We start from the raw sequence: 25,779 nt of genomic DNA on the forward strand, positions 1-25,779 counted from the left end.
TTGATATAAGTACTCCTGTCTTCTTTTGCCCTAGATATTCAGTTGAATAACCACCCTAAAAACCTTTCATTATCAAATTCACGTGTTCGTTTCTTTCCAAGTGTGTCTCCTGTACTTTTTAAAATATATTTCACTACTCTTTCTTTTTTGTATTTATCTGTGAGACCGTTAACATTTAAAGACATTATAGAAAGAATCTTGATGGATTTTTGAGGGATTATTATTCCCACCTGTCTAGTTCCTGCTTTTGTGTTACATGCATGCAGTGTTTGGCAGATTAATCTTTTAAAAAATTGTTTATTGTCATCTCCATTTGAGCCTGTGTCACATCTTGCAGAACTTTGTTTTATTGAAAACCCTCAAACAAAAATACACACACATCCCAAATACCCCCCCTAAAACCTACGAGTCATCAGGTTTTTGGCCAAGGTTTCATGTAGTTGTGATGCAGGATGGAAGGACCTGAATAGTCATTGTGGGCTGTCCTTTTGTTTGTACAGGGGTTTACATTTCAAGGTAGTCCCATGAAAAACAGCCATTTGGTCAAATAGTATGTGCAGTGTGGCTGACTCCAAGCCCTTGGACTGAAAAAAGGTAGATTTTTTTTGTAAAAGGTTAAGGCATAGTAGAATAAAATTTTATCAGATTATAGATTTTTATCCAAGACTTTTCAGGTTTAATTTTTCAGCTGCCTTTATAAAAGCCATGTAGATATTTCTTGGTAAAGTATAGTATCCAGTCATAAGTCTGCTGTATGGTTTCCATTAATTTTGTTACATTATTAAGCAGGCTTACTGGTCAAACTGTTTGTCTATTTTGCCATTACATACTGGTATGGTTTTTAGCTTTTCACATCTTTCAAATTCCTCAGCTGCTTAGAGGTTTCATGTGTAATTCCTAACATATCATTTCATCCTTAATATACAGAGTCTGTGGGATGTATAATCTGGATCAGAGGCATAGCTGGCACATTTAGTACCTACTGCTGCTGATGTCTGTTAACTCTAAGTTGAGCAAAATAAAAAAAAAAAGAGGGTTTCCATTCCCCTGATCCAGCACTCCTAACCTAAGAAACAGCAAGAGTCAGGTCCATTCTTCCCTGATCTGCATCCCACAGATCTGTTCCTTTTACAATCTGACACTTCTCTGTTTCTGAAGAGTGCAAGATCTTCTGCACCCCTCAACTGTCAACTGAGGAGGAAAAAAAAAGCTAAAAAGGTTTTCCACTAATAAAATCTGTAGCAAGCCACCTGTTCCATTTGTAACAGCCTGCTTGCCACAATCTATACCGAAGCACAAATTGCTGAAGCAAGTGCTTCTGTCTTGACAGCAAAAAGCATATTAAAATGTATTTCTATACTGGTATTCAGAAACGAATATCCATACTGCATACCAGATGATCAGCATCTGTCAGTCATGCTCCCCCCCCCCCCCAACACCTTGTACGTGAGGCAGCTGCCGCTTCTGATTTGGATTCTCAACTTTTGCAACTGGAGATTTCTAGAGGACAGGTGTCATAGTGAACATTTATAGTTTTTGTCCTGAATCGATGTAGAAAATTAATTCAAAACATCTAGTAAAGCCATCAGGTTTCTTCTGAATTAATCAGGTTTTAGAAGAAACCGGATGCCTTTACTAGAGGTTTTGATTTCACTTTCTATATTCATTTAGGACAAAAACTATAAATGCTCAGTCATAAATGTTGAGAAGACCATGAGCCAAGACTTCTGATTCATGGGTAAACTCTGGCTTAACCAAGTTTACAAGTGTCTATAAACTGGCAGTGTTTTCAAGTCCCTGTCTGATACCCAAGCCCTTCAGCAAGAACTTCAACTTATAAATAGCTGGTGTACAGAAATTGCCTTAAATTAAATGTCAGAAGTGCAGTATTGTCACATATGGTAGAAACCCCCTCCCACCACTGTACAGCAGAGAAAATTTTCTAGTCCAAAATGAGAATGTTGTTAGATACTGTAGAACCAGAGTTGATAATTTCCTTTCCTTTGATTATCATGAAATGACAGTAGTATAGTTAGTGTAGCTGATAGCTAAGGGCATGTCATTCAGATCTATAGAGGTCATTGTCCCCTCATTTCCGTCAATGATTAGGCCAGTTATGAAATACAGTGCTCCATTTTGGATGTACCTCACTAGACGTATCAAACTAGAAAGCCCCAGAGGTTCCTTGTTAAAATCTTCACTGACCAAAAAAAAACAAAAAACAAACGAAGACTGCTACAAAGAGTGGAAGCATTGTCCCTTTATTCAGTATCTTAGAGACTCCTAAGGTGATATCTGTGTCTTGCCTCCTAAGCCATTAGGGACCCCAGTGATCCTGGATCTTTTCTATCTCCATAAATCAAATAGTCCCACAAATACCAGCACTAGCATCTAAACCTTCACCAGCAGATAAACCCTAGTGGAGAATGAGAGTTCATTACCCATTACGTTCTCTACCTCTAGAGTAGACTCCCTCTACAATTTTAGTAGTGTGATAGATTATTGTCATTAAAAAAGGAACCGAATGATTGGATGAGTATTAACAAATTTGCCCGTGGCTTGATTGGCTTAGCCCTCCTTGAAAATGGAGGTATGGTCTAAGGGTGAGTACTGACAAGGTGTAAATTGTCATAAGACCTTGTATTTCATATGATCCTATAAGTGGGTGGCTGCAGCCTGTTATGCTTAGTGGAAATAAAAAGAAAAATAATTTATATTCTTAAGTTATTTATTTATCATGTCTAGTTTGAGGGCTCCTGTGAAAACAAGTGTTCTTATTCCAGCGGTCAAACTGCATAGCATGTACCAAGTGTGGGGTTGTTCTTTCGGCTTTTAGGGATCGTTACAGCGGAACTCCGGTCCGCTAATGATTGGCAGTAGATTTTTTTACGGTGCCAGCTCGATGCCCAGCTTTCAATGAAGGCACATGTACCAAGTGTGGGGTAGAATATGTATATCCTATTAGAAAAGAAAACTCATCTTTGCAGTATGCAGACCTTGGGGGCGAGGCACTGCCAAGCATTGCCTAGGCATGAATAAGGTAAATGGCAAAAAACAAGTTTATTCAGCTTGGACTCCACAGGGAGGTAGTCACTTTACCCCAGTATTTTAGCAGTGTTATTAGGTGATGTGGGTGGCACAGTGTTGCACTGTTAGGGCCTAGTTTATTTATTGACTGGAATGTTTCTTTGTGGAGTTTGGATGTCCTTTCTAGATCTGTATGGATTTTCATCAGGTGCTGTCGTTTCTTCTCAAATCTCAGATATATCCTCTAGATGAATTCCTAATCCTTTGTATTACCTGTAGGTATCTATGTAGTGTGTGCGCCTGTGTTTGAGCTTGCATGCTGTAATAAACTGTAGTTCTGACCAAGGTCCTTATACCTGTTGAATGCCAGGAGAGACACTAGTTTCCTGGTGAGCTTGAGTGGAGTAAACATCTATCTTTCAATAAAGAAATGAATGAAAATGATTAAGCATTGCAGACCCAGTAGTGTTTGGGGTACTGATAATGAGTTAGTACATGTTGATGTCTGCATTGTCTTGGTACTGTCAGCTTATTGTGTTCTGAATGCATTAGAGTGGCAGAGCTTTACCAATGTTTTGTAGTGACGGTCTGTTTAAATTTTATAAGGTGGTGATTAAAATCAGTGTGAACGTACTGTTTTATCTTAGTGCATTACATTACTGATGGTGTAGACAGGGACTGAACACTGAAAATATTTTGGATTGTAGCTATTCCACTGGTAATACATACAGATTTTGAGGTGGTTATAGTATTTTGGGTACTGCATTTTATTTTATTTTATTACAGGAAGAGAATGCAGGGATGCAAAGTCCTATGGGTTCCAGGATGTGACCATGCAGGAATTGCCACACAGGTAAGTGCCAGTTTTATTGCATATTAATCTTTATTGCTTTATTTTAGAAAGTAATATCTAGTTAAGTAAACTGTTATGTATAGTTACATTATTAAAATTTGAGATGAATCTATCAAAACTGCAAGCACATCTCTAGTAAAAAAAAAAAAAAAAAAAAAAAAAAAAGCCGCATTACTCTCCACTGTACCACATGCTTTGAGGTAATTTGCTAATCCACCCCATGCTTAAAATGCTTTACTTTGCATTCTAATTCTAAATATTTATTCTTACTTCCTGTATGTGTATCCCAGTTCTGCAAGGTTTGACCTCAGGTTCTCACTTTAGGTTTAAAACTTGTGGCTAAGAAAGGTGTGCTGCACATAACTCCGATCTGAAGAACTAGACTAGACTTTCCTGTTTTGGGAGCACAAGTTTCCCTGTTGTGCATGCTCCAAGAAAGAGAGTTGCTAGATAATTGTAATATAAACATTTAGATATTTTCACCCCATTTCGTTGCTTCCCACAGCTGACCATCAGATTACTCTCAAGCCCTTTCCACCTCCAAGTGTACTGAACCTCCAACTAAATCCCCAGGCTATCTCTGACCTATGCTTAAGCTGGTGAGGAGATTGAGCACATGGTACAACATAATACTGCTGCTGGGTAGTGGGTTTGCATTAATTCTCACTCCGTGCAAGTTGGTAGTACCTCAGGGAGGGTCATGAAATGGGAATCATTGCTGCCTGGCTCCTCACTTCCACAAGGGACTTGACATCAGCAAGGGTGCCCTGCCTATTCCAGTGCAGAACTAATGCTGTTGTCTCTCCAGTTATGTGCTGGTGTGGCTCATGCATGCAGAATCCCATCTCTTGCCTGCCATGATATGCTCACCCATTCTACCTGCCTGTGCCTTCAAGAGTCCACGCTGAGGATCAGATTCAGTTCGCCTGGGTGTTAGTTGGGTCTCTTTCCATCTACACCACCAGTATAGATGGGGACAATTTTTAAATATTGCTCTTACAAACTTAGAAAGTTGATAGAATAAGAGGTTTTTGCATTAGCATGATTTTTCTGGAGGGTATGAAGTCTGAAGCTCAATATTATTTTCTAACTTCAGTTGTTAATGATTTGCATTTAATTTGCCAAAAAAACACAATTTTATGAAAAACGGACCAAAAATATTAGGCAAAAATCTGGGCATTCTGAAAAAATCTGTACAGTTGAGAGTATGATATGGGTAGTGGATTTAAAGTTTACTTACAAGTCATGCCGAGTCATGCAGATCTTTTGGGTTTGGGGGTGAGGAGTGTTGTAGTAAAATGAAAGATGGTCGTCTGCTGTTCTAACAGAGATTTAGTTTGCTGTTGACCGGGGCATGCATTCTGGGTAAGCAAGGTTGGCACAGCCTGCCTAGAGAAAATCCAGCTTTATTGTATATAATATATTTTTTAAGTACTATATCGATAATGCATTTTTTTTTAAGTGCAGTCTTATACCAACAAAATAAGCAAGCCTTGCCCATCAGTACAGCACCTAGAGAGGATGTATTTCTTTCTTTCTTTTAATTGCACTTATTTTTTATTGTATTTTATTTTATGTATTTATTTATATATTTGTTTACCAGGGTAGAGCACTGATCTCAGTGGACAATTGCAGGCACAGTCCCAGTGAATAGGATCACATAAGAACTGAGGAAAATATATTTACAGATACAATGATATGCTTAAAAACATGTTTGAACACTTTTAATGAATTATCACTAACATAGGCCAATTTTACATTTATACAAAAGTAATCAAATTGTATTAAATTAACTTTAACAAACATAGTTCACATATATTGCTATATGTCATATAACCTAAGAAACATTATGTAAATTATTCATTTCCTGCCTCCATTTTTTAAACAAGAAACATCTTTATTAAACCATCACTTACGACATAAGCAATCATACATTTATATAAATGAAAACAAACACTGACACAATCCTAGTTGTAAGCATTTTACATTAGAAACCATGCTGACACACTCCCAGTGGCAAACATTATACATCACTTATAATTTAACCATTCATTTTCAGTGAAACCTTGCATAGTTCATTTAAGTCCTGCCTTCGTTTAAACCTCATTCCTCCCCTGTATGTATTGTTCCCACAATTCCCATTTTTTTCCTGTGTAGTTTTCTCCTACCCTTTTCTAAAGATATCTCTTCCAGTTGTCTTTTCTAAAGATATCTCTTCCAGTTGTTTTACCTCTGTTGCTATATTCACTATTTCTAAAATAGTTGGTTTAGGTTTTGTTTTCCATTTTCTAGTAATTGCTTTTTTGGCAGTCACCATAATTGGACACAGCAAGGCCTTACCATGTATAGGCAATTCCGATTCTGTTATCATAGCTCAGAAAAATCATCTCCCTCGTTACACCAGTTCACCCACCCAGCATCTCCGACAGTGCATCCCGCAGGGAATCCTTAAGTCCACCAACCCACTGCATTCCCAGAAAATATTCCCATGTACATCTTTCTTCCCCATCACATATCCAGTATCTGCTGTCTACCTGAGGAAATATTCTCTGGCGTGTACTTTGGGTATAAAAATATCTGTGTAAACATTTCCAAGCAAAAATCCTAAATCTTCTACATTTTGTTGCATATTTGGGAGACATACATATATCCTACCATTGTTTCTTTGTGAATTGCTTAGCCAGTCTCTCTTCTCAATCCTTTCTACCCTCCTCTGATTGATTCCTATAGTTATCAAGCAATATTTTAAGTGCTATTAATCTACTAATTCCGTTTTTAATGGCAACTTCTGTTCTAAATTCTAGTAAAAACTCTACCAGTGCTAGTCTTTCATTGAGGACCCTCATATTTCTTTCTCTTTGCCAGTACTGTGATATCACTCCTTGATAGGGAAGGCAATCTCTAACCTGTAGTCGAAATAAATTCTTGACCTCTTCCAATTCTATTACCTTTCCCTCTGTAGTTATTTGCTACCAATACCTTGGTTCCTTTGCCAGTTTTCTCCAGTAAATTCCAGCCCCCTCTTGCCTATTGTCTATATCCCTAATTGTAGTATCCCTATTGGTAGAATCTCCTTTCTCCATTCCCATCTTGGCTTAGTTCTTTATGGATATAATATTCTGTCTGATTATTGTTATTCTTTTTAAATGCCTGCATCCAAAATCCCATTCTCTCCCTGTTTCTTGAACTTCTCCCCTGTTTCAACATCATCCCTTTCCACTTTGAATTATAGTTTTCTGCTTGTGCTGTGTATAGGAACCTTAATTGTGTAGCTCTGAAATAGCCCTTCAAATTGGGTAATCCCAATCCCCTGTGTTCTGCTGGAAGAATCATCTTATCCTGCTTGAATCTTGCCATTTTCCCCTCCCAGATTAAGTCCTTCAGCTCTTTATTAATTGCTATCCACAATTTATCCTCTGGTTGAGAGAAATATGCTTGATAGTGTATAATACTAAGGGACTAAAAACATTTTGACTGCTTGTATCTTACTACCAATGTCCATACAACAAAGCTTCCATTTTCCCAGTTTTTGTATTATCTTTTTAGTCTCTTCCCACATATCCTTAGCTGTCACACCAGAATCATTTTTAATCCATACTCCTAAATACTTCATTTTATCATGTCCCCATAAATATGGATTATTGCTGTACCGGTTCGTGTGTGGGTACTTAACTTACCAGTATTACCTTAGTTTTAGCTTCATTCATTTTGTATCCTGAAAATGCACTTGCAATATTATATAGAGACTGGATTGTTTGTAATAAATCCAAGAGAAAAGTAAAATGACCTAATACCTGACATATTTTGCCAAAAGCTTTTGTTGCATCAAATTTTAAGAGTGATAAGATGGGACAAGGTAGCTTTGGGATTTTCAGTGTTCACATTATGGACAGTAAATATTTATTTCCATTATACATTGATCAATTCTGACCAAATCCAAATTGTGTAGATGTTACTATTTTATTTAAATACTGAATGAAATATTTATTTACAGATTTCACAATGATTTGGTAATTTGTATTTAAATTCAGCAGAATGAAATGTTGTTTGTCATCTGCTTTGTCTTTTCATGCATATCAATACTAATTCAACTTTCCTTACGGTATTTATTCCACATACTAGATGAGAATCTATTGCCCAAGCATTAAAAGATATGGTTCTAGTAAATCATAATCTTTTTATCCTTTTGGATTTTCCTGTTAGGGGTCGCCACAGTGGAACAGTGGTCCACAGAATGATTTGGCAGTGGAGCTTTACAGTGTCAAGTTGCCAGCCCAGCACCCAGTCTTCCACAGAAGGCACACACACTCACACCTACTGCCAGTTTAGTCTCCAGTCCACCTGCAGCATGTCTTTGGGGATGGTGGTGGAAACCGGAGCACCTGGAGGAAACCCGCGTGACCACAGGGAGGGCATGCAGACTCCACACAGAAGGCACTCCAGCTGAGAATTGAACCAGAGAACCTGTTGCTGTGAGGCAGCAACGCTAACCTTGGCACCACCTCGGCCACCCGAGCCATGTTATATGCTAATGAACTAAAAAACAGACTATGGCAGAGTGACTCAGATATGAATAAATAACACACAACAACATCACATCTGGTTTAGCAACAAATTTGGCCATATGTACACACTCAGCCAAAGTAAATTTCTAAAACATATCGGGGATTACCATAGCCAGTGTAAACATATATCTGCAAGAGGGTTTTTTAACAGCTGATGATGTTGCTAGACATTTCCGTGAAGGCATAGGGTATTTAAATCATGTTTGTTATCATGGTCTCCATGGAATAGACATAATGAACTGTTAGTGTTGAAAGGGAGTCCATACAACAAGTAGTGGACATGAGTTTCCCTCATCTGCAGCCCTCTGAGAATTGTGGAGAGCCCATCCTAGTGGATAAAAAGATGTGTTGCTTTGCATATCTTAGCTACATAAGTTCATAGGTTGGTACTAGGCTATTGGCCTTAGGGCTTTTACAAGCCTAGTCATAACAATTCCCTGGCTGTTTCTTCCCACAATATTTACTTCCCTGGACCCCTGTCTAGCAGGGCCACTCACATGATCCCCAGCATGAATGTCCTATCTCCCATCCAATCATCAAGGCTCCTTTTGAAGAGGGTCAAAGAGGCACTCTGCTTGACATGTATGGGCAGTCTGTTGAGTCTCTGGGTCAGGAACCTATCCCTCCAACATGTTTTGTTCATTGTGATGACAAGGTTTAGATCCCTGAAGCGTGTGGCTCTGAGGGATTGGGATTTATTTAAGTGTAGCATGTCCAGTAGCTCTGGGTTTGACATGGCCTTGTAAGTTAAGCAGAGATAGCCTCTGAGTAGACGATATACGATGGAGTATAGCTGGAGTTTTTTTAGACTGTCAGCATAGGGCATCTGCTTTAGGCCTGTGATTCTTTTAGTGAGGTATTTCTGTGGCCTTTCCAGTTGTTGCAGATGTCTTGAGAGGTACAAACCAAACAGGGTGTTGTATTCTATAATGGGCCTAATGAGGGATAAGTACAGTGTGACAATGACCTCCTTTTTTTTGGATGAAAAGCCCTTAGTGATGAGGTGTACCACTGAGACCACTGTCCACCTGTATCCCTAAGTCTCTTATCACACTTTCGGTGTTTAGTGTACTGCCACCTATGTGGTAATTCATGGGTACATGTTTTTTCCCAAAGGGGATAACTATACATTTCTTTACATTGAGCTTGAGCCCATGGCTTTGGCACCAAGCATCCGTTTCTGTAAGGCCATTTTATAGAATATCCACATCATTTGGGGATTCAATAATGGCTCCCAGTTTGCAGTCCTCTGCAAACTTTGTTAGCCAGAGTCCCTTAGTATTGGCCTGTACTTCAGAGAAATAGATGCCAAACAAGAGCGGTCCCAGGACTGAACCCTGAGGTTTGTCACTTGTTTGGAGCTGGATTTGGAGTCCGCTACTTTTACAGTGTGGGTTCTGTCAGTAAGCCAGTTGGCAACCCATTGAGTGATGTAGGGATTAATGCCCAGCTTAATAAGTTTATCTATGATTCCAGAGTGGGGGATGGTGTCGAAGGCCTTGGCAAGGTCCAGATAGGCTGTGTGGACCGCCTTACCCTCATCCACAGCTCTGGAGACTGATTCGAAGGTTCAGGAAATGAGATTGGCCATTCACGAACCCAAACTGGGTGGGGTCCAGTGTTTGAAGGTTGCCAATGTCTTTATAAGTTCCATGATAATACGTTCCATGGCCTTGCAGATGAGGCTCACCAGACTGATGGGGTAGTAGTTCCTAGGATCTAAGGTAGATCCCCCCTTGTGGAGCGGGATAACTGTAGCTGTGCATCACTCAGTGGGCATGAAGCCCGACGTGAGGCTATAATTAAACATGACACTTAGGTGAGGTGCCAGTTTATTTTGCTGTTCATGTAGTACGCAGCCCGGGATGTCGTTTGGTCCCATGGATGCTGTATTCTTAGCTTTGGAGAGTGCAGTTTTTACCTGTGTGGCTGTTATCAGAATTTCTCAGTCTTTCAGTATTGAGATGGACCCTTTAGGGGGTGAGAGGGGGGTGAAGTTTGCACTGAATCGATCTGCCAGGATATTGGCAATATCCTTGGGATCAGTATATTTAATGACATTCTGTTGTAGCTCAGAGGAGATCTGAGCATTGCCATTTAGATTCTTGACATAGCTATAGAATGCCTTGTGGTTGTCTTTGGAATCTTTGGCAATTTTAGTTTCGTAACTAGCTTTGTAGGATTTTATGAGGGATCTCAGCTTCTTACTGAGGCTGGTAAGGGAGTTTTTTGCATCCTGGGATTTTCCTCTTTTTTGCAACAGTTTCTTCCTTTTGTTGTAAAGTCTGTTTATGGCAGGGGACCAGCAGATTGCCTTCCTTTTTTTGATGGAGAGCGTCTTGGTTCTATTTGGGATGGCACGATTCATGCATGAGTGGATGAGCTCGTACATTACCTTAGTGTAGGATTCAGCAGTTGAACTTTCAGTTCCCGTCTGCATGGGTGTCATGAAGTTTGTCAATTCTGACTTGAGTAGCATGAAGTTGTTTTTTTACGGAGGTTTCCTTACTGGGGGGTGGGGGAGGGATTTGGATGTCAAGGGTGATTAGCTTATGGTTAGACCTGACCAACGAGGGGGTGACCATAGGTGTGGAGCATCTATTTCCAATGTTGGTAATGACCAGGTCTAGGATGTTGCAGCCCCTGGTGGGACTATTGATTAGTTGATCCAGGGCATTGGAATTTATGAATTCCAAGAACCGTTGGGCAAAAGTGTTGGTACAACAAGTAGTTTTCCCATTTAATGGCAAGGTAGTTGAAATCACCCGGTATTAGGGTGTTTGGTTGTATCTTAATATTTTCCAGTATGTTTAGAAAGGTGTAGTGAGAATCTTGGAGCATGGTGGGGATCTGTAGCAAGTTACAATTTGGATTGCAGTCTTACCTAGTGTTAGTTGCACCTGGAGAATTTCAGACACATTGTGTTGGGCATCCAGCCTGGTAGTGTGAATATCCTTGGTGAATATGGACACTCCTCCACCTTTAGTGTTTCGTCCTGGTATGGTGGCCGAAAAGTGTGGTAAGAGCTGTAGCCTGGTATTGCAGGGGTGCTCTCTGGAGCCTTGAATCAGGTCTCAGTTACTGCACAGATATAGATGTTCTCCATTTTTAGGAGTGCCTCGAGAGAGTGCATTTTGAGGTTTAGACTTCTAGCACTGAGTAGCATTACCTTCAGATTTTACATGCTTGTACTTGTTATGGTGATCCTTTCAGTGACCTACTCGGGTCAGAAGTGGGGGTTTCACAGGGTTCTTTCTCCAGAATAATCCACTAGTCCCTTGATGCCATTCTTTAGCATGTCGGGGGGAGCATATGTGGTTTCCATTTACTCCAGTGGAATGAGCTAATACTATGTGATACTCCAGTGCTGTAGCCCATTTCCCCTGTGGTAGTGGGGGCCACAGACTGCACCCACACTGAAATAAAGGTCCTGCCTGGTGAACTAGGAAGGAAATACATGAACAAAGTTTATTACTCCATCAACTGACAGGTGGCCTGTAATGTCAAAGGTGTCATCTGCATTTTGTTTGCAGACCACCGAGGACCCATAAAGCTTTGATAGAACAGTTCATAATCAAGTGAGTTTACTAAAAGCAAGTGAATGTCTTCATAACATCAAAAATTATATAAAAAAGGAATGGCCCATATTTTCAAAGTTGTAAAATGTAATCAAGATGCAGTATCCTGAAACTAACACCTGATTAATCATCATACACCTTAAAATTTTTGGCTGTATTGCTCTTGGGCCCAGAATCCTTACAGATGTTCATCGTGTTTCACTGTTGCAGTCATTACACTTGGGTTATCCTGCTGGCAGGCTACCCGCAGTCGGCCTGAATTCCAAAGTCCTGGTCCGGCGTCTGTTGCTGTCGCCTCTTCCCTGACGTCAGTACGCCAGGGGTATACAAGATGCAGCTGACGCCATTTTCTTCAGTCTTTCTTGCCATGGGGTGCCTGAAGCGAAAGCAGTTGGCAAGTGCCAGTCGGCCGACTCCTGAGATTTTCGAATTTGAATTTCAGATCCGAAGTCTTCAATAAAGCTAAGCACCCCGTTGGGGAAACTTTTTCTTGCTCCAGACCGATGTCAGTGAAAGCTAACAATTGTATTTCTTGTGGGAAGCAAATGCCTCATAAGGATTTTCATTCTTACTGTATTCCTTGCCTAGGCCCTACCACAACATTGCTAGTTGTCGGTTTTGTGCTAGATTCAACCAACGCACTATTAAGCGTCGGTTTGATTTTGCTTTACATTATTTTGGCCGAAGGTTTAACTATGTAATGCCGTCGGAACAACCGATGACTGGAATTCATAAAAAGAGCAAAGATAAAGAAAAGGACAGGCATCAGAGGTCCAAAACCGACGACAAAGCCTCTTCTAGGCCAGTCGCCAGTTCTCAGTGAGGCGCTTTTGCAGCCCCTGACACCCGCTACCTCAGAGCCACAGGCCGCCTCAGACCTCTTGCTATCCCACCTGTGCTAGACATTGTTGATGTATTTCTTGAATCCAGTTTGTCTCCTGATTCCTTACCCCCTGCACCAGTTAAGCCAGATAGGTACTACAGGGTTCCAGATTCCCATAAATTTCTTTATAAAAACCCTGCTGCTGATCCAGAAACTATTTCTCAGGGTCCCAAAGGGGTCAAGGCTTCCACTGCAAAAAAAACCCTGTTCCCTCTGATAGGGATTCTAGAGCACTGGACAGATGGGGGAAAAAAGTTTACACTTCTGCTACGTTAGCTGTAAGGGCTTTAAACTGCCAATTTCGCATGCTTAAATATCAACAATATCTAATGTCTCTGCTAAAACAGAAAATGCTGACAAACTCTGAATGTCCTGAAAACAAGGAAATGCAGGATTTATTGCATGCAGCTGAACAAGTGGGAAAGCATACTTTGCAATGTGGTTTTGATTCATTAGAGGCTTCTTGCAGAGCTGCAGTTACAGGTTCTGTCATTCGAAGGCATGCTTGGTTAAAAGAACAGAGTTTACCTGATCATGTTGAAGCAAAATTATTGGATGCTCCATTACAGCATGATTCTTTGTTTGGTGTTAAGGCAGAAGAGGTGTTAAAGAAAATGGAGGATAAAGCAAAATCAATGCAGACAGTAAAGGATTTCTTACAGGTTTAGCCACCCAGATTTAGCAGGAATTGGCCTTCTAAAAATTAGTCCTTTCCAGTGTCAGACAGGCCACAAAGAGACCGATACAGATGCCCAAGAGGAAGATCTCAGCCCCAAGGCTCATGTAGACCTAAGCAATGGGGTGCTTCAGCCCCCAAAGGCGGAGAAGATAAATCACAACTGTATAGGAAACAGTCTCAATGACTTTCCACTGCCAATGCCAAGCTCTTACCTTTTGGCAGCACTCTTAGGGGGAAAACTAGCACTTTTCTCTCAAAATTGGCACATGATCACCCAGGACAAATGGGTACTAAATATTATTTCTCAGGGCTACAGGTTCCACTTCCACACCCTCCCAAGGGCAAAGGATATGCCAGACCCTGCCACACAATCAATGGGCAGAGGCACAAAAGCAAATTTCTGCTCTCATGGACATGAGGGCTATTCAAAAAGTACCACAGGAAGAGCAGGGGCAAGGATTTTACTCAAGACTTTTCTTGGTACCCAGAAAGGACAACGCTTGGAGACCAATACTGGACCTGTCTACTCTAAATACTTTCCTGGACGTTCCAAAATTCAAAATGTTGACACTGCAGCAACTTCTTCCCATGCTGGGCAAGGCGGCTTGGCTCGTTACTTTGGACCTCAAAGAGGCATACCTGCATGTCCCAATCAGACAATCTTGCAGAAGATACCTCAGATTCATAGCTGGCTCAATGCATTACCAATTCTCTGCACTGCCCTTTGGCTTATCTACTGCACCCAGGGGCTTCACAAAATGCCTGGCACCATTAATTGCATTTTGCAAACAAAAAGGAATCCAAATGTATCCCTACTTGGATGACTGCCTAATTCAAGCAGAGAACAAGGACATTCTACTACAGCATCTGGCATTTGTATAAAGATTACTAATTTGCCTAGGGTACACAGTAAACGAAAATAAATCAAAACTAGTGCCCTTTCAAGAGATAATATTCCTGGGTGCAAGCTTAAATACACCTGCCCAGATAGCTTATCTCACACCAGACAAAGGCAACTTACTCATTACTTCCAAATGATGGCAACAAAGACCCAGCTACCTGCAAGAAAAATTCTGCAGGCTTTGGGCTTCATGGCATCCCGCATTCTGCTAATTCCATATGCAAGACTGCATATGAGGAAGCTACAATGGTATCTAAAAAGTGTTTGGACTCAGCATTGCCATAGCCTGGAGACAATAATCACTCTCATTCCCTGCCTGCAACAAGAGTTTCGATGGTGGGCACTAGCCTGTCATCACAACAAGGAACAGCCTTTCACTTTACCCACAGCCAGGCAGACTCTAACAACAGATGCATCGGATTATGCCTGGGGGGCACACATGGCGGAAAAATGTATTCAGGGCACGTGGCCCTCAGACCAAATACATCTTCATATCAATCAAAAAGAGATGCTAGCCGTACAGAATGCCCTGACAGCCTTCAAGGATCTACTTCAGCCAGGACAACTTTTACTAAAGACGGACAACACTACAGTCATGTGGTACATAAACAAGCAAGGGGGCACACATTCCTACCCCCTCTGCAGGCAAGCCAAGTACATGTACAGGCACAATTCCTGCCAGGAAAGAAAAATACTCTGACAGACGAACTAAGCAGAAACCTCATGGACCCTCACGAGTGGAAACTAGATCCACAAATCTTCAGCATGATAACAAGGAAATGGGGATGCCCAGACATAGATCTATTTGCCTCCCCTCAACTGCCAACTACAGAGATTCTGCACAAGGACTTACTACACTCAAGCATGGAAAGTGGATGCTCTATCATTCAGCTGGAAAGCCCTGACAGTTTATGCCTTTCCTCCACTGCCTCTCCTCCCCAAGGTGCTCCTAAAGGTCAGACAAGAGAAGCCAAAAATGATTCTGATTGCCCCAGACTGGCCACGCCAGCACTGGTACCCAATCCTAAAGAATTTGTCTCAGGGTCCAGCCTGGACTTTACCTCAAATTCCTCATCTTCTGACCTAACAAAACAATCAGATTCTGTACAGCCAACTCAAAACCTTAAATCTGGCTGCAGGGCGAATAATATAACCATTGAGAATGCACCTCTCTCTAAAGCAGTTATGGATGTCATTTTGGAAGCCAGAAGGCCCAGCACAAGAAAATCTTAGGCAGAAAAATGAAAGAGATTCTGTGCTTGTAACCAGGCACAAGGACTCAAACCACTTGTTCCAAATATTCCTCAGATTTTACAGTACCTAACTGAGATGTTGGACAAAGGCCTATCCTTCTCATCAATCAAGATCCATGCTTCAACCATTTCAGCTCATTACAATACAGAACCTCCTATTTTTTCTCATCCACTGCTAAGACAGTACCTCAGAGGGGGTAAAAACATAAGACCCCCAAGGAGAGAGCCGCTACTTACATGGGACCTCAACTTTGTTTTGGAAAAGCTCACACTGCCTCCTTTTGAGCCAGACAGTACAGCTGAGATAACATTTTTATCATGGAAAACTGCTCTGCTCCTAGCAATAACTTCAGCAAGAAGAGTCTCGGAGTTACAGGCATTGATGGCAGTGGAACCTTTTATCATTTTCCATCCAGACAGGGTTTCTCTTAAGGACAAACCCAACATTTATGCCAAAGGTAGTTTCCAGTGTGGCTCTTAACCAAACCATTCATTTGTCAACATTTTATCCAAATCCCCAGAATAAAGGGGAGAGGCTTCTGCACTCTTTGGACATTCACAGACAGCTACGCTTTTACCTGGCAAAACTAAAGCTTTCAGAAAGACTGAGCAACTTTTTGTGGCACATGCTGCAGGATCACAAGGAAAGGCTATTTCAAAGCAGACTATTTCAAAATGGATAGGACACTGTATTCGCTTCTGCTATGCACAGCATGGCAAATCAGTACCTAAGAATGTTAGGCCACATTCTACCAGGGCAGCAGCCACATCAGCATCCTTTCTCAGAGGAGTACCAACCAAGGAAATTTTGGAGGCTGCAACTTGGAGTCCAGTGCACACTTTACCAAGCACCACCATTTACCTCTTTATTCTAAATCCAGAGCAGGCTTTGCCACTACAGTTCTGCAAGGCCTCATAGCCACTCCTAATTCTATTTAGATCCAGCTGCCCCACCTCTGCTTTGGTGTTCAACCCAAGTGTAATGACTGCAACAGTGAAACACGATGAACATAGTACAGTTGTGTACCTACCATAAATGTAGATGTTAGAGTGTATTCACTGTTGCAGTCCAGGTTACCCACCCACCGTCCCCCTTTCTTTGCTGGGACTTATCTGAACCTCTCTATTCTATACAACCTATGTGGTGTATTTGCTTGTAGATGAAGGTAATGTTTATTTTGTGCATGCTTTTTGTAAGCAATGTTTTTAGCCTACCCTTTTGGGGGCACCTGACATCTGGGTCAAGAAAAACTGAAGAAAATGGCGTCGGCTGCATCTTGTATACCCCTGGCACACTGACGTCAGGGAAGAGGCGACAGCAACCGACGCCGGACCAGAACCTTGGAATTCAGGCCGACTGCGGGTAGCCTGCTAGCAGGATAACCCAAGTGTAATGACTGCAACAGTGAATACACTCTAACATCTACATTTATGGTAGGTACACAGCTGTACTTTTTTAAGAGTTTGAATTGCTTGAGTGTCTTGTAATATTCATTTATAATCAGACTCAGGATACTCGTGCCTTGTCTTTTAACCATTTTCAAATAGAAAATTGGTCACCAATATATTTTTTATTATTTAATTACTTAAAATAATGTACCTCTACCTGCTGAATGGAACTCATCCAAATCGCCTTTCTCATTGTATAGTTAAAAATGTAATGACAGAAACCTTTAGACCTACATTAAAAAGTTATTTTTTCCCAGCTTTGTTAATAAAATGTGTATCTGTCATGTTTAAATTGTCTTATTTTTACACTTTTATTAAATTTATTTGTTAAATCATCCCGTTTAAAATGGTAGAATGAGTTTACATGGTTTTAAGGCAGATGTGTGAAACTACATTGAACAGATTAGATTTTGGTATTAAGTATGCAGATGAGGGTAAGACCGAATTTGTGGTTTGGGCAAAGGTAAGGTGGAGCAGCAGTTAGCGTTGCCGCCTCACAGCAAGAGGTTCTCCGGTTCGATCCTTGGCTGGGGTGTCTTCTGTGCAGAGTCTGCATGTCCTCCCTGGGGTCGCATGGGTTTCCTCCGGGTGCTCCAGTTTCCTCCCACATCCCAAAGACATGCTGTAGGTGGATTGGATACTCTCTAAATTGGCCCTAGGCGTGAGTGTGTGCGTGCGTGTGCCTTCCGTGAAAGGTTTTGCGTTGGGCTGGCAACTCGACACCGTAAAACTCCACTGCCAATCATGACTGGACAGGTGATCCGCTGTGGCGACCCCTAACCGGGAAAAGATGAAAGAAGAAGAAGGTGAAGGTAAGTAGTATGATCATAGGGTACATATTCGTGTTTGTGGTCTAGAGTTAGAATAAGAGCTATGGAAAGGAAGTGGCTTGTGTATGTGATGGTATGAGAGTGTGTGTGCTAGGCAAGTGTTTCTAGGTTAGAGTTAAAGTAAAGGCTAGATAAACAGATAGATTTAACATTTAGTACAGGTGAAAGTATCTTATGGTGTTATGTGTGAGGGTGTGTCTTATGTTCTAGTTGTCTTTGGGTAAAGAGTGTCTGGTAAGGTAATGTACATGGGTGGGGCAGTGACAGGAATTGAAGTAGCACACACGAACAAAGCCCACCTTATTCATGTGTTAATCCTAACCCCAGCCCTGCACATTACCTTACCAAAAACTTTTTCCTTAATAGTACTACCATTTATACAAAGTATGTCTGGATGTATTGTTTTTTTTTTTTTTTTTTTTTTTACTTTACTTTGATTGCAAAAAGAAAACATTTATTTTTCTTTTGCAGTCTATATAGTTTGGGCATTTTTCCCTTTAATTTCTGCATGTCCATCGTAAAACAAGCAATGAAAATTGGTCATTTCCTGCCTTTCCTTAAACCTCACTCCTCCTCCTGAACATTATTTTGCAGGTACTTTTCCATAAATTTCATGTATTTCTGTGAAATTTGCTCCTTACCTTTTTTAAAAATCACACCTGCAGTTCTTTCATTTCCTTTATAATATTAGATGCCCTAGTTAATTTATATATTGATTTCCGTTTCTAGTAATTGTTTTTTTGCCAGCTAGTAACATTAAACTTAAGACTTTATGATAGTGAGACAATTCAGATATCAGTACCCCAGCTGAAAAGAAACATTTCCTTAGTTTGCAGTCATTTGATCTGATTATGTCCTTTCCATTCTTCCTCACTGATGGGTCTCTGGTCTGGTATCTGATCCGATTCATCTGCTTTTCTTAGACTTTGGCTCCAAGTCTGAAGCTCCTCCTTTTTCCAATAATCCACTTCCCCTTTTCTAACTCCCCAGATCTCGTTTGCCATGCTTAGCATTCAGATGTGGTTTTGAAGTCTCAAGCCTACCAGTGTTTGAGAAGTTTCTTTCTAAAATCTGAAAATCTCTTTATAGATTTTGATGTAGTTTTACCTCTTATCATGTTACTAGTTTTTTAATAATTTGCTCTCCTTTAACTCTTGAGAGGCATTAGAGACCTTATTTCTCCTCTACCCTTTTGTGCCATTGGCACTTTCTTTTTCTTTTCTTGTTTAGAAAAAAAAAAAACTTTTGCTGTCTTAGAGCTTATTACTGTTATTGTTGTTATTACTGTATTTCTTCTTTATGTTCTGTCCTGCTATGGCTGAAAAACCTACGGGATTTAAATGATGCACTTTTTTGGGCATAAGATACCTAATTCAGATGTCGATAAGAAGTGCTTCTATTGCCTAGGACCAGGTTATTTTGATTCTGACTGCTTGGTGTCTGCAGCCTTTAATCTTCTGGCCTTGGCTGACCACCAAAACAAATTAATCTCAAAAGGCTTTCTACCTGCATCTTCTGCCTCAGGGGCTCACGCCCCCTCGAAGTATGCTAGCTACTAGACATCCCTCTCTGCCTCTTCTAGGGACTTTTCGGAGCCAAGTCAGAAACGATCCAGGACCCCGGATCTGACTATCCTGTATCCAAGTGGGACCAAGAAAACATCAGATCCTAAAGACTCTTCAGATCTGTCAGCTGCAGATCCGTGTGGCAAAACTCTTTCCTTGGATCCTGTTTCTTTGGCTCCCAGTGGATCCAGGACTGTCTTGGATCCTAGGACTTTGGATCAGGAGTCCATTCTAGTCTTGGGTTCTCCTAACCCAGTGTCATCTTCCTCAGATCTGAAACTATTAGATCCTATGACACGGACTTATGTACCTACTTTATGTAGAACAGTCTCACCAGCTCTTCCAGTAAAGGTTTTCCAGACACCAACCAAATCCAGGCATACTTCCTCAGCATCCTCCTCCAGATCTTCCTGAAGTCTCACTGAGGCCAATATGGACAGGATGATGCAGAAGTTCCTCTTGGCACAGATCCAGATGGGGTTTAACCATCTTTGCCCTATCTAGGATCCGTGAGTGCTCCATCTCCTACTTTGCTGACTCCTTATCCAATCCATCCCACTGTTTTGGAAACCCAAGATCCTAGTTTCCTGAGAGAGTTGAGGTTAGACCCAACAAAGCTTTCTTCCTCTACTCCGATTTATGTCCCTGACAGGCCCTGCTCTCTTTCTTTCAGATCAGAGTGGGTCATAGATCCAAAATGTCTGTGCTGGCTCAGGGGACTTGCCTTCATCTCCAACTTTGTTGGATCCTTCACTTCCCTTAGAAGTTTCAGCCCTTGACAGCTTGGGTATGGTTCTTTTGGGAGGCCTCGGATCTGGGGTTGGTGTGCTCCCCCCCCCTTTGGAATATTCATCTCCGATGGAGAGGGTTTCCTCTGGCCAGTCAGCCTTCCAGGTGGCAGAAAGGGCTTTCTTCAGGATTAGAGTACTGTCTTCTCACCCCCTGGGTTTGCCCAACGCTTCATCTGATCTGAGCACTAAGCCCATCACTCCTCCCATAGGTCAGCCTGCACTGAGGAGCTGCCAGACCACTTCCCCTAGGAAGTCCACCCTTCTTCTGATACCTCTCTGCAGCTCACCACAGAGGAGGCCCCTTGGAAAAAGAAGTGTAAAAGGAGGCACATAGACTCCCCTATGGAGTCTCTTGCAGAGGACATCGACTTCAATGAGGGAGAAGGATCCCACCAATCACCACCCAATGATGTCTCCTTTGGAGATATCCTGGGACTCCTTAGACAGAAAGGTGGCTGGACCTCCTAACCCCCTTCTTCTTAGGAACTGGTGTTCCTGGAGGCCTTTGGGGTGGGCCCATCTATGTCCTGGATGTCTCCCCCGGCAGATGCTCTGATAGACATGGCTGAGCCTATCCCCAAACACCCCAGTAAGTTTCTCAGTTCACCTTCTGATCACATCCGTTGGAGCAAAAATATCCTGGTGCAACAGCCACAAAGAAGGAGCTGGCTGAACAGAGCTCCAATGTCCATCCACTGAGCAAAGAGTCTCGGGCAATGGAGAGACATGGAAAGAGTGTTTCCACCTCAACTACTTTTGCTTTGAGGTCGTTAAACTGTTTGGTGCATTTCACCCATTTGCAGAGAGATTTGATTAATGAGCTTACCAATTCTCTTGCAGAGACCATGTTGGAAGACTTGAAGAAACTTTCTCCCCAACTGGCCACTGTCTTCTTCCTTGCAATTTACTGAATGAAGCTGATTTCGCACATGGTGGAAAGCACTTTGCAGGCAGTCAGAACAGGTATAGCCATTAGGCAACAGGCTTGGATGTGGCTTTGAATTTGCGGAACCCTTCTAGGTGTCATTTATTAATGCCCGTTTTGAGGGTTCATCCTTATTTGGACCTACAGTGAAAGACACAGTAACCCACAGTGAACAGGAAGGAAAGACCTTGTCTCCATGGAGATCAAGTTTTCTACCTCTCGGAGGGTCTTTGCAAGGAATCGGTGAAGAGGGAAGAAAACTTGGCTAAGAAAGTCTCCAGGATCTTTCCAGGACTCACACAGGGACAACTCCTCCAGAGGCAGAGAAGGAGGTTTTAATGGTAGACACCATCCTAGAGGCAGAGGGGGGTCCATAAAATCAAGTTATAAGGAAGTCCTTTCTTGACAAGCCCTATCAGCGCTCCTGAAGTGCTTGCTGACTGTTCTGCTCTGGAGGCAGTTGGTGGCTGTTTACCCATCTACCTAGGTGCCTGGACAAACATAATGAGCAACTCCTGGGTGCTAAACATTATATCCATAGGGTATTACATTTCCTTTTTCCTTCGTCCTCCAGGTCCCAGGAGGAAACTCCCCAGTGTACCACCCAGTCAGAGGGTGTACACTATTCAAGAAGTCCATAAACTTCTAAGAAAATGTCATTCAAGAAGTCCCGACCAAACAAAGAGAATTTGGAACGTATTCTTGCTTCTTTTTGGTGCCAAATAAAACAGGAGACCTGAGACGTTTTCTAGACCTCAACAATTTGAATCCGTTCATCAAGAAGTCAGAGTTCCGAATGGTTAACAGTCCAGTCCATTCTGCCTTTTTTGTGCAAGGACGATTGGATATGCTCACTGGATTTTCAGGACGTGTACTGTCACATCATAATAGATTGGCCCTCCAGAAGACACTTGCACTTTTGTGTTTGAGCCAATCATTACCAGTTCAGAGCACTACCCTTTGGTCTCGCCACATCCCTCCTGGTGTTTACCAAATGTCTGGCAGTGATAGCAGCTCACCTGAGACCAAAAGGATTATGGATGTTTCCTTGTCTAGATGACTGGCTCCTTACTGAACTGACAAGGCATCTTCTGCTTCAGTCCAAGAACAGTCTAGTAAAGATCTTCAAACATCTGGGCATCACGATAAATCTAGAAGAATTAAACTTGATCCCTGTACAAAATCTAGAATTTATAGGAACACAGTTGAACACAATTACACAAGTGGCTTCCTTACCGATGCATTGCATAGTGTCTCTAAGAAAACAGGTTCAGGAATTATTGGATGTCTTCTCCATCAGAAAAATTAATAGTGTGGGCTCTGGGTTCAGTGGCAGCAGCAATTGTTCTACTTCATTAGCAAGGTTCTTTGAGAGTAGTTCAATGGTCCATTCTCTACCAAGCATGTTTCCCATAAAACTCTCTTCAATATGTAGGAATCATTTGTAATGGTGGATGCAATCAGAACTGTTTCTAGACGGACCCTTTTCTCTTTCTGCGCCAATTGCCACAGTGACCACGGATGCTTCCCTGTGTGCATGTGTGTGTATATGGCATTACTGGGAAGATGATCCAAGGCATATGGTCATCAATCAAGACCAACCTGTATATCAAAGTCTTAGAGATTCTGAGCAGTCCTTCTACCATTGCAAGCCTTTCAGGACATCTGTCTCGGGACCATTGCAGTTCTTACAGACAACATGTCAGCAGTCTGGTGCATGAACAAGCAAGGAGGAAACCATTCATACACTCTGTGCAGGAAGACCATGAGAGTCTGGGAATGGCGATATCTTCAGACTGCTTTCTAGTTGCAGTGCACATTCCAGGGAAAACAAACGTCCTAGGAGACAGACTCAGCAGATCTATTTTGACTCTGGACAAGTGGGCCCTCAATCAGTCAGTAGCAAACATGATTTTCGGCCATTGGGGCCAGTCTTGTTGCGACCCGTCTGCCTCTCCCTAGAACTTCAAGTGTAGCAAGTATTTTGCTCTGATCTCCCTGAAGGGGGGAGTCACTGAGGGATACTCTAGTCCATGATTGTCCCCCGGGGTCGTCTTTATGCTTACCCTCTTCCTCTGATCCTGGAATTCCTACAGAAAGCCAGCAGGTTGAAGAGCTCAGTAATCCTCATTTCCCCTTTCTGGCCTCATCCTGTATGGTTCCCCTTTGGTTTCATCTGAAGTACCCACCTTGGATACTAGATCCCTGACAGGATCTCATATCCCACCTAGCAATCATTCCCCAATCTCCACACCCTAAGGTTGACTGCATGATTTCTCCACTTGCATTCATTATAAGAAGGCCCAGGCTCGTCCCTTCAGTCTGTGATATAATTTTGGCCTCAAAGAGGACTTCCACAAAAAAAGGTGTACAACAGTAAATGGAAGAGATTTTCTATCCAAGCTTCTAAAGAGAATATCGACCCTTTTTCAACTCCCACTTCAGCTATCCTCCTTTTCCTTGGTAATCTTGTTCAAGAAGGAGCCAGTTTCTTCAGTGTTAAATTTCAACTGGCTGCCATATCCAGTTTTTATGCTGGGAAGAGATCTCTTTTTTTTCTTCCAGATTATGCAAGGCATTTTTGAAGGAAGATTTTCTTCTTTGCCCTCCAATTAAAGACCCTTCCCCTCCTTGGGATCTCACATTAGTGCTGCAAGGACTTACCCAGAAGCCTTTTGAACCAGGTGATAGTTGTGAGATGAAATTTCTCTCCTGGAAAATAATTTTCCTAGTAGCAATTACTTCTGCTAAGGAGTTTCGGAGCTTCAAGCCCTATCAGTGAAACCTCCTTACATAATTTTTCTTAAAGACAAGGTATCATTAAGGACGGACCCTCTTTTATTCCTAAGGTAGCCATGGAATCCAATATCAGTCAGTCGGTTCAATTACCAGTTTTCTCCCCCAATTTTTCAAACAAAGGAGAATATACATTGAATCTTCTAGATGTTCACAGGTAATTACGTTTTTATCTCCACAGGATAAAAAAGTTTAGGAAATCAGCTATTTGTCTGTTTCTCAGCAAACCGTTCAGATCATGCAGTTTCTAAGATTACCTTAGCCAAATGGTTTAAGATTGTATTTCCTTCATTTATTCACAGAAAGGTATTTCTTTACCTCAACTACCCAAGACTCATTCCACCAGCGCTATGGCTACATCATTTGCCTTCTTTTCCAGGACTTCAATTGATGAGATTTGTGCTTCAACCACCTGGTCTAAGATCCATACCTTTGTCTCTCATTGTAAGTTGGGTGTTATTTCTAGGAGCAGGGCATCCCTTGGCTTGGCCATCCTCTGGCACATCGTTCCTTGTGGGCCACTCAGGAGTTATGTAGCTTAGCTAGGGACTCTGACTTGTCAGTGAGGAAGAATGAAAGGGGCAACATCAGATTTAAAAGTTATGTAGTTAACATAATTAGATATCTGTGTTGTCCATTTTAATTTTTCCTTATGTCCCTCCCAGCCACTGCCTGGCCTTGTACCTTCGAGAAGTTCTTGAAGGAAATTCAGAACCCTTAGGTTCTATATTTGAGCCTCAATTTTCTTCTATTTTCTATTCTTTTACTAGAACCTATTGTACTGTAGGGCAGCAAACTTGATCTGGGGAGTTTGAGAAGCGGTAGTGCATTATGGGAAGAGGAAGGAGTTTGAGACTTTGAGCCTAAGTCTGGAAAAAGTGTCCAAATTGGATCCTAGACCCATCAGTGAAGAAGAATGAAAATGGACAACATGGATACTTAGTTATGGTAAATACATAACTTTTAATTTCCCCCACATTTGTGACAATGCAGTCTGTAACAAACTTTTAAAACCTACAAAATCATTATATTACCAAAAAACAAAAAAAAAAATGTTCCCAATTACATCGGTCTTCCTCATCATATCAGTGGAAAAATCCTCTGAAGTTAGCATGTGGTATAAAAATATCTAGGCAAACATTTCCATCTCTAAATATGTGTAACTGACAGGTGCATGCCTTACATTGAGCATCATTCTAACATCACTAAGGATGATGCCACAATATAAACGGAAAATGATTGATTTTAATAACTGGTTTAGTTTCTGGTGGCCCTCCAGGGTACCTAATATCTGTCAGCATGGGAAGACATAGTTGAAGGGACCATATTACTTGCTAAGAATAGTTTGCACCCGTCCCCCCCCCGGCTTTTCACATGTTTGTTCATAGGTTCATACTAGGCTATCTGCCCTAGGGCATTTATAAGCCTAGCCAGAATGTGTTTGGCTTTCGCCACCCATTTTAAATTTATTTTGCTATGCCCTTTTTCGAGGTTAGTATACTGTGCCTCTGTCTAACAGTGACACACCCGGGGTAAACCTACGATCTTCCATTCACTCATCAAGATTCCTCTTGAAGAGAGTCGGTGAGGGACTCTGCCTAACCTGGACTGGGATTTTATTCCAGAGTGAAGGGAGCCTCTGGGTTAAACTGTATTCACCCCATTAGAGCATTGTTTAGGCAAT

At 41.7% G+C, this 25,779-nt stretch overlaps 1 protein-coding gene across 2 annotated transcripts in view; it reads left to right on the plus strand.

The window, feature by feature from the left end:
- The window catches only part of VARS2 (valyl-tRNA synthetase 2, mitochondrial), a 1,808,135-nt gene that overhangs the window by 306,463 nt on the left and 1,475,893 nt on the right, over window positions 1–25,779 (plus strand). For both annotated transcript variants that reach the window (XM_044084462.1, XM_044084463.1), the window contains exon 6: window positions 3,814–3,880. In XM_044084462.1, coding sequence (XP_043940397.1) covers window positions 3,814–3,880 — 67 coding nt within the window. The remainder of the gene's footprint in view (window positions 1–3,813; window positions 3,881–25,779) is intronic.

The sequence above is a fragment of the Protopterus annectens genome, chromosome 9.part0, assembly GCF_019279795.1.
Source record: "Protopterus annectens isolate FY-2018-M chromosome 9.part0, PAN1.0, whole genome shotgun sequence".
NCBI classification, from domain to species: Eukaryota; Metazoa; Chordata; order Ceratodontiformes; family Protopteridae; genus Protopterus; species Protopterus annectens.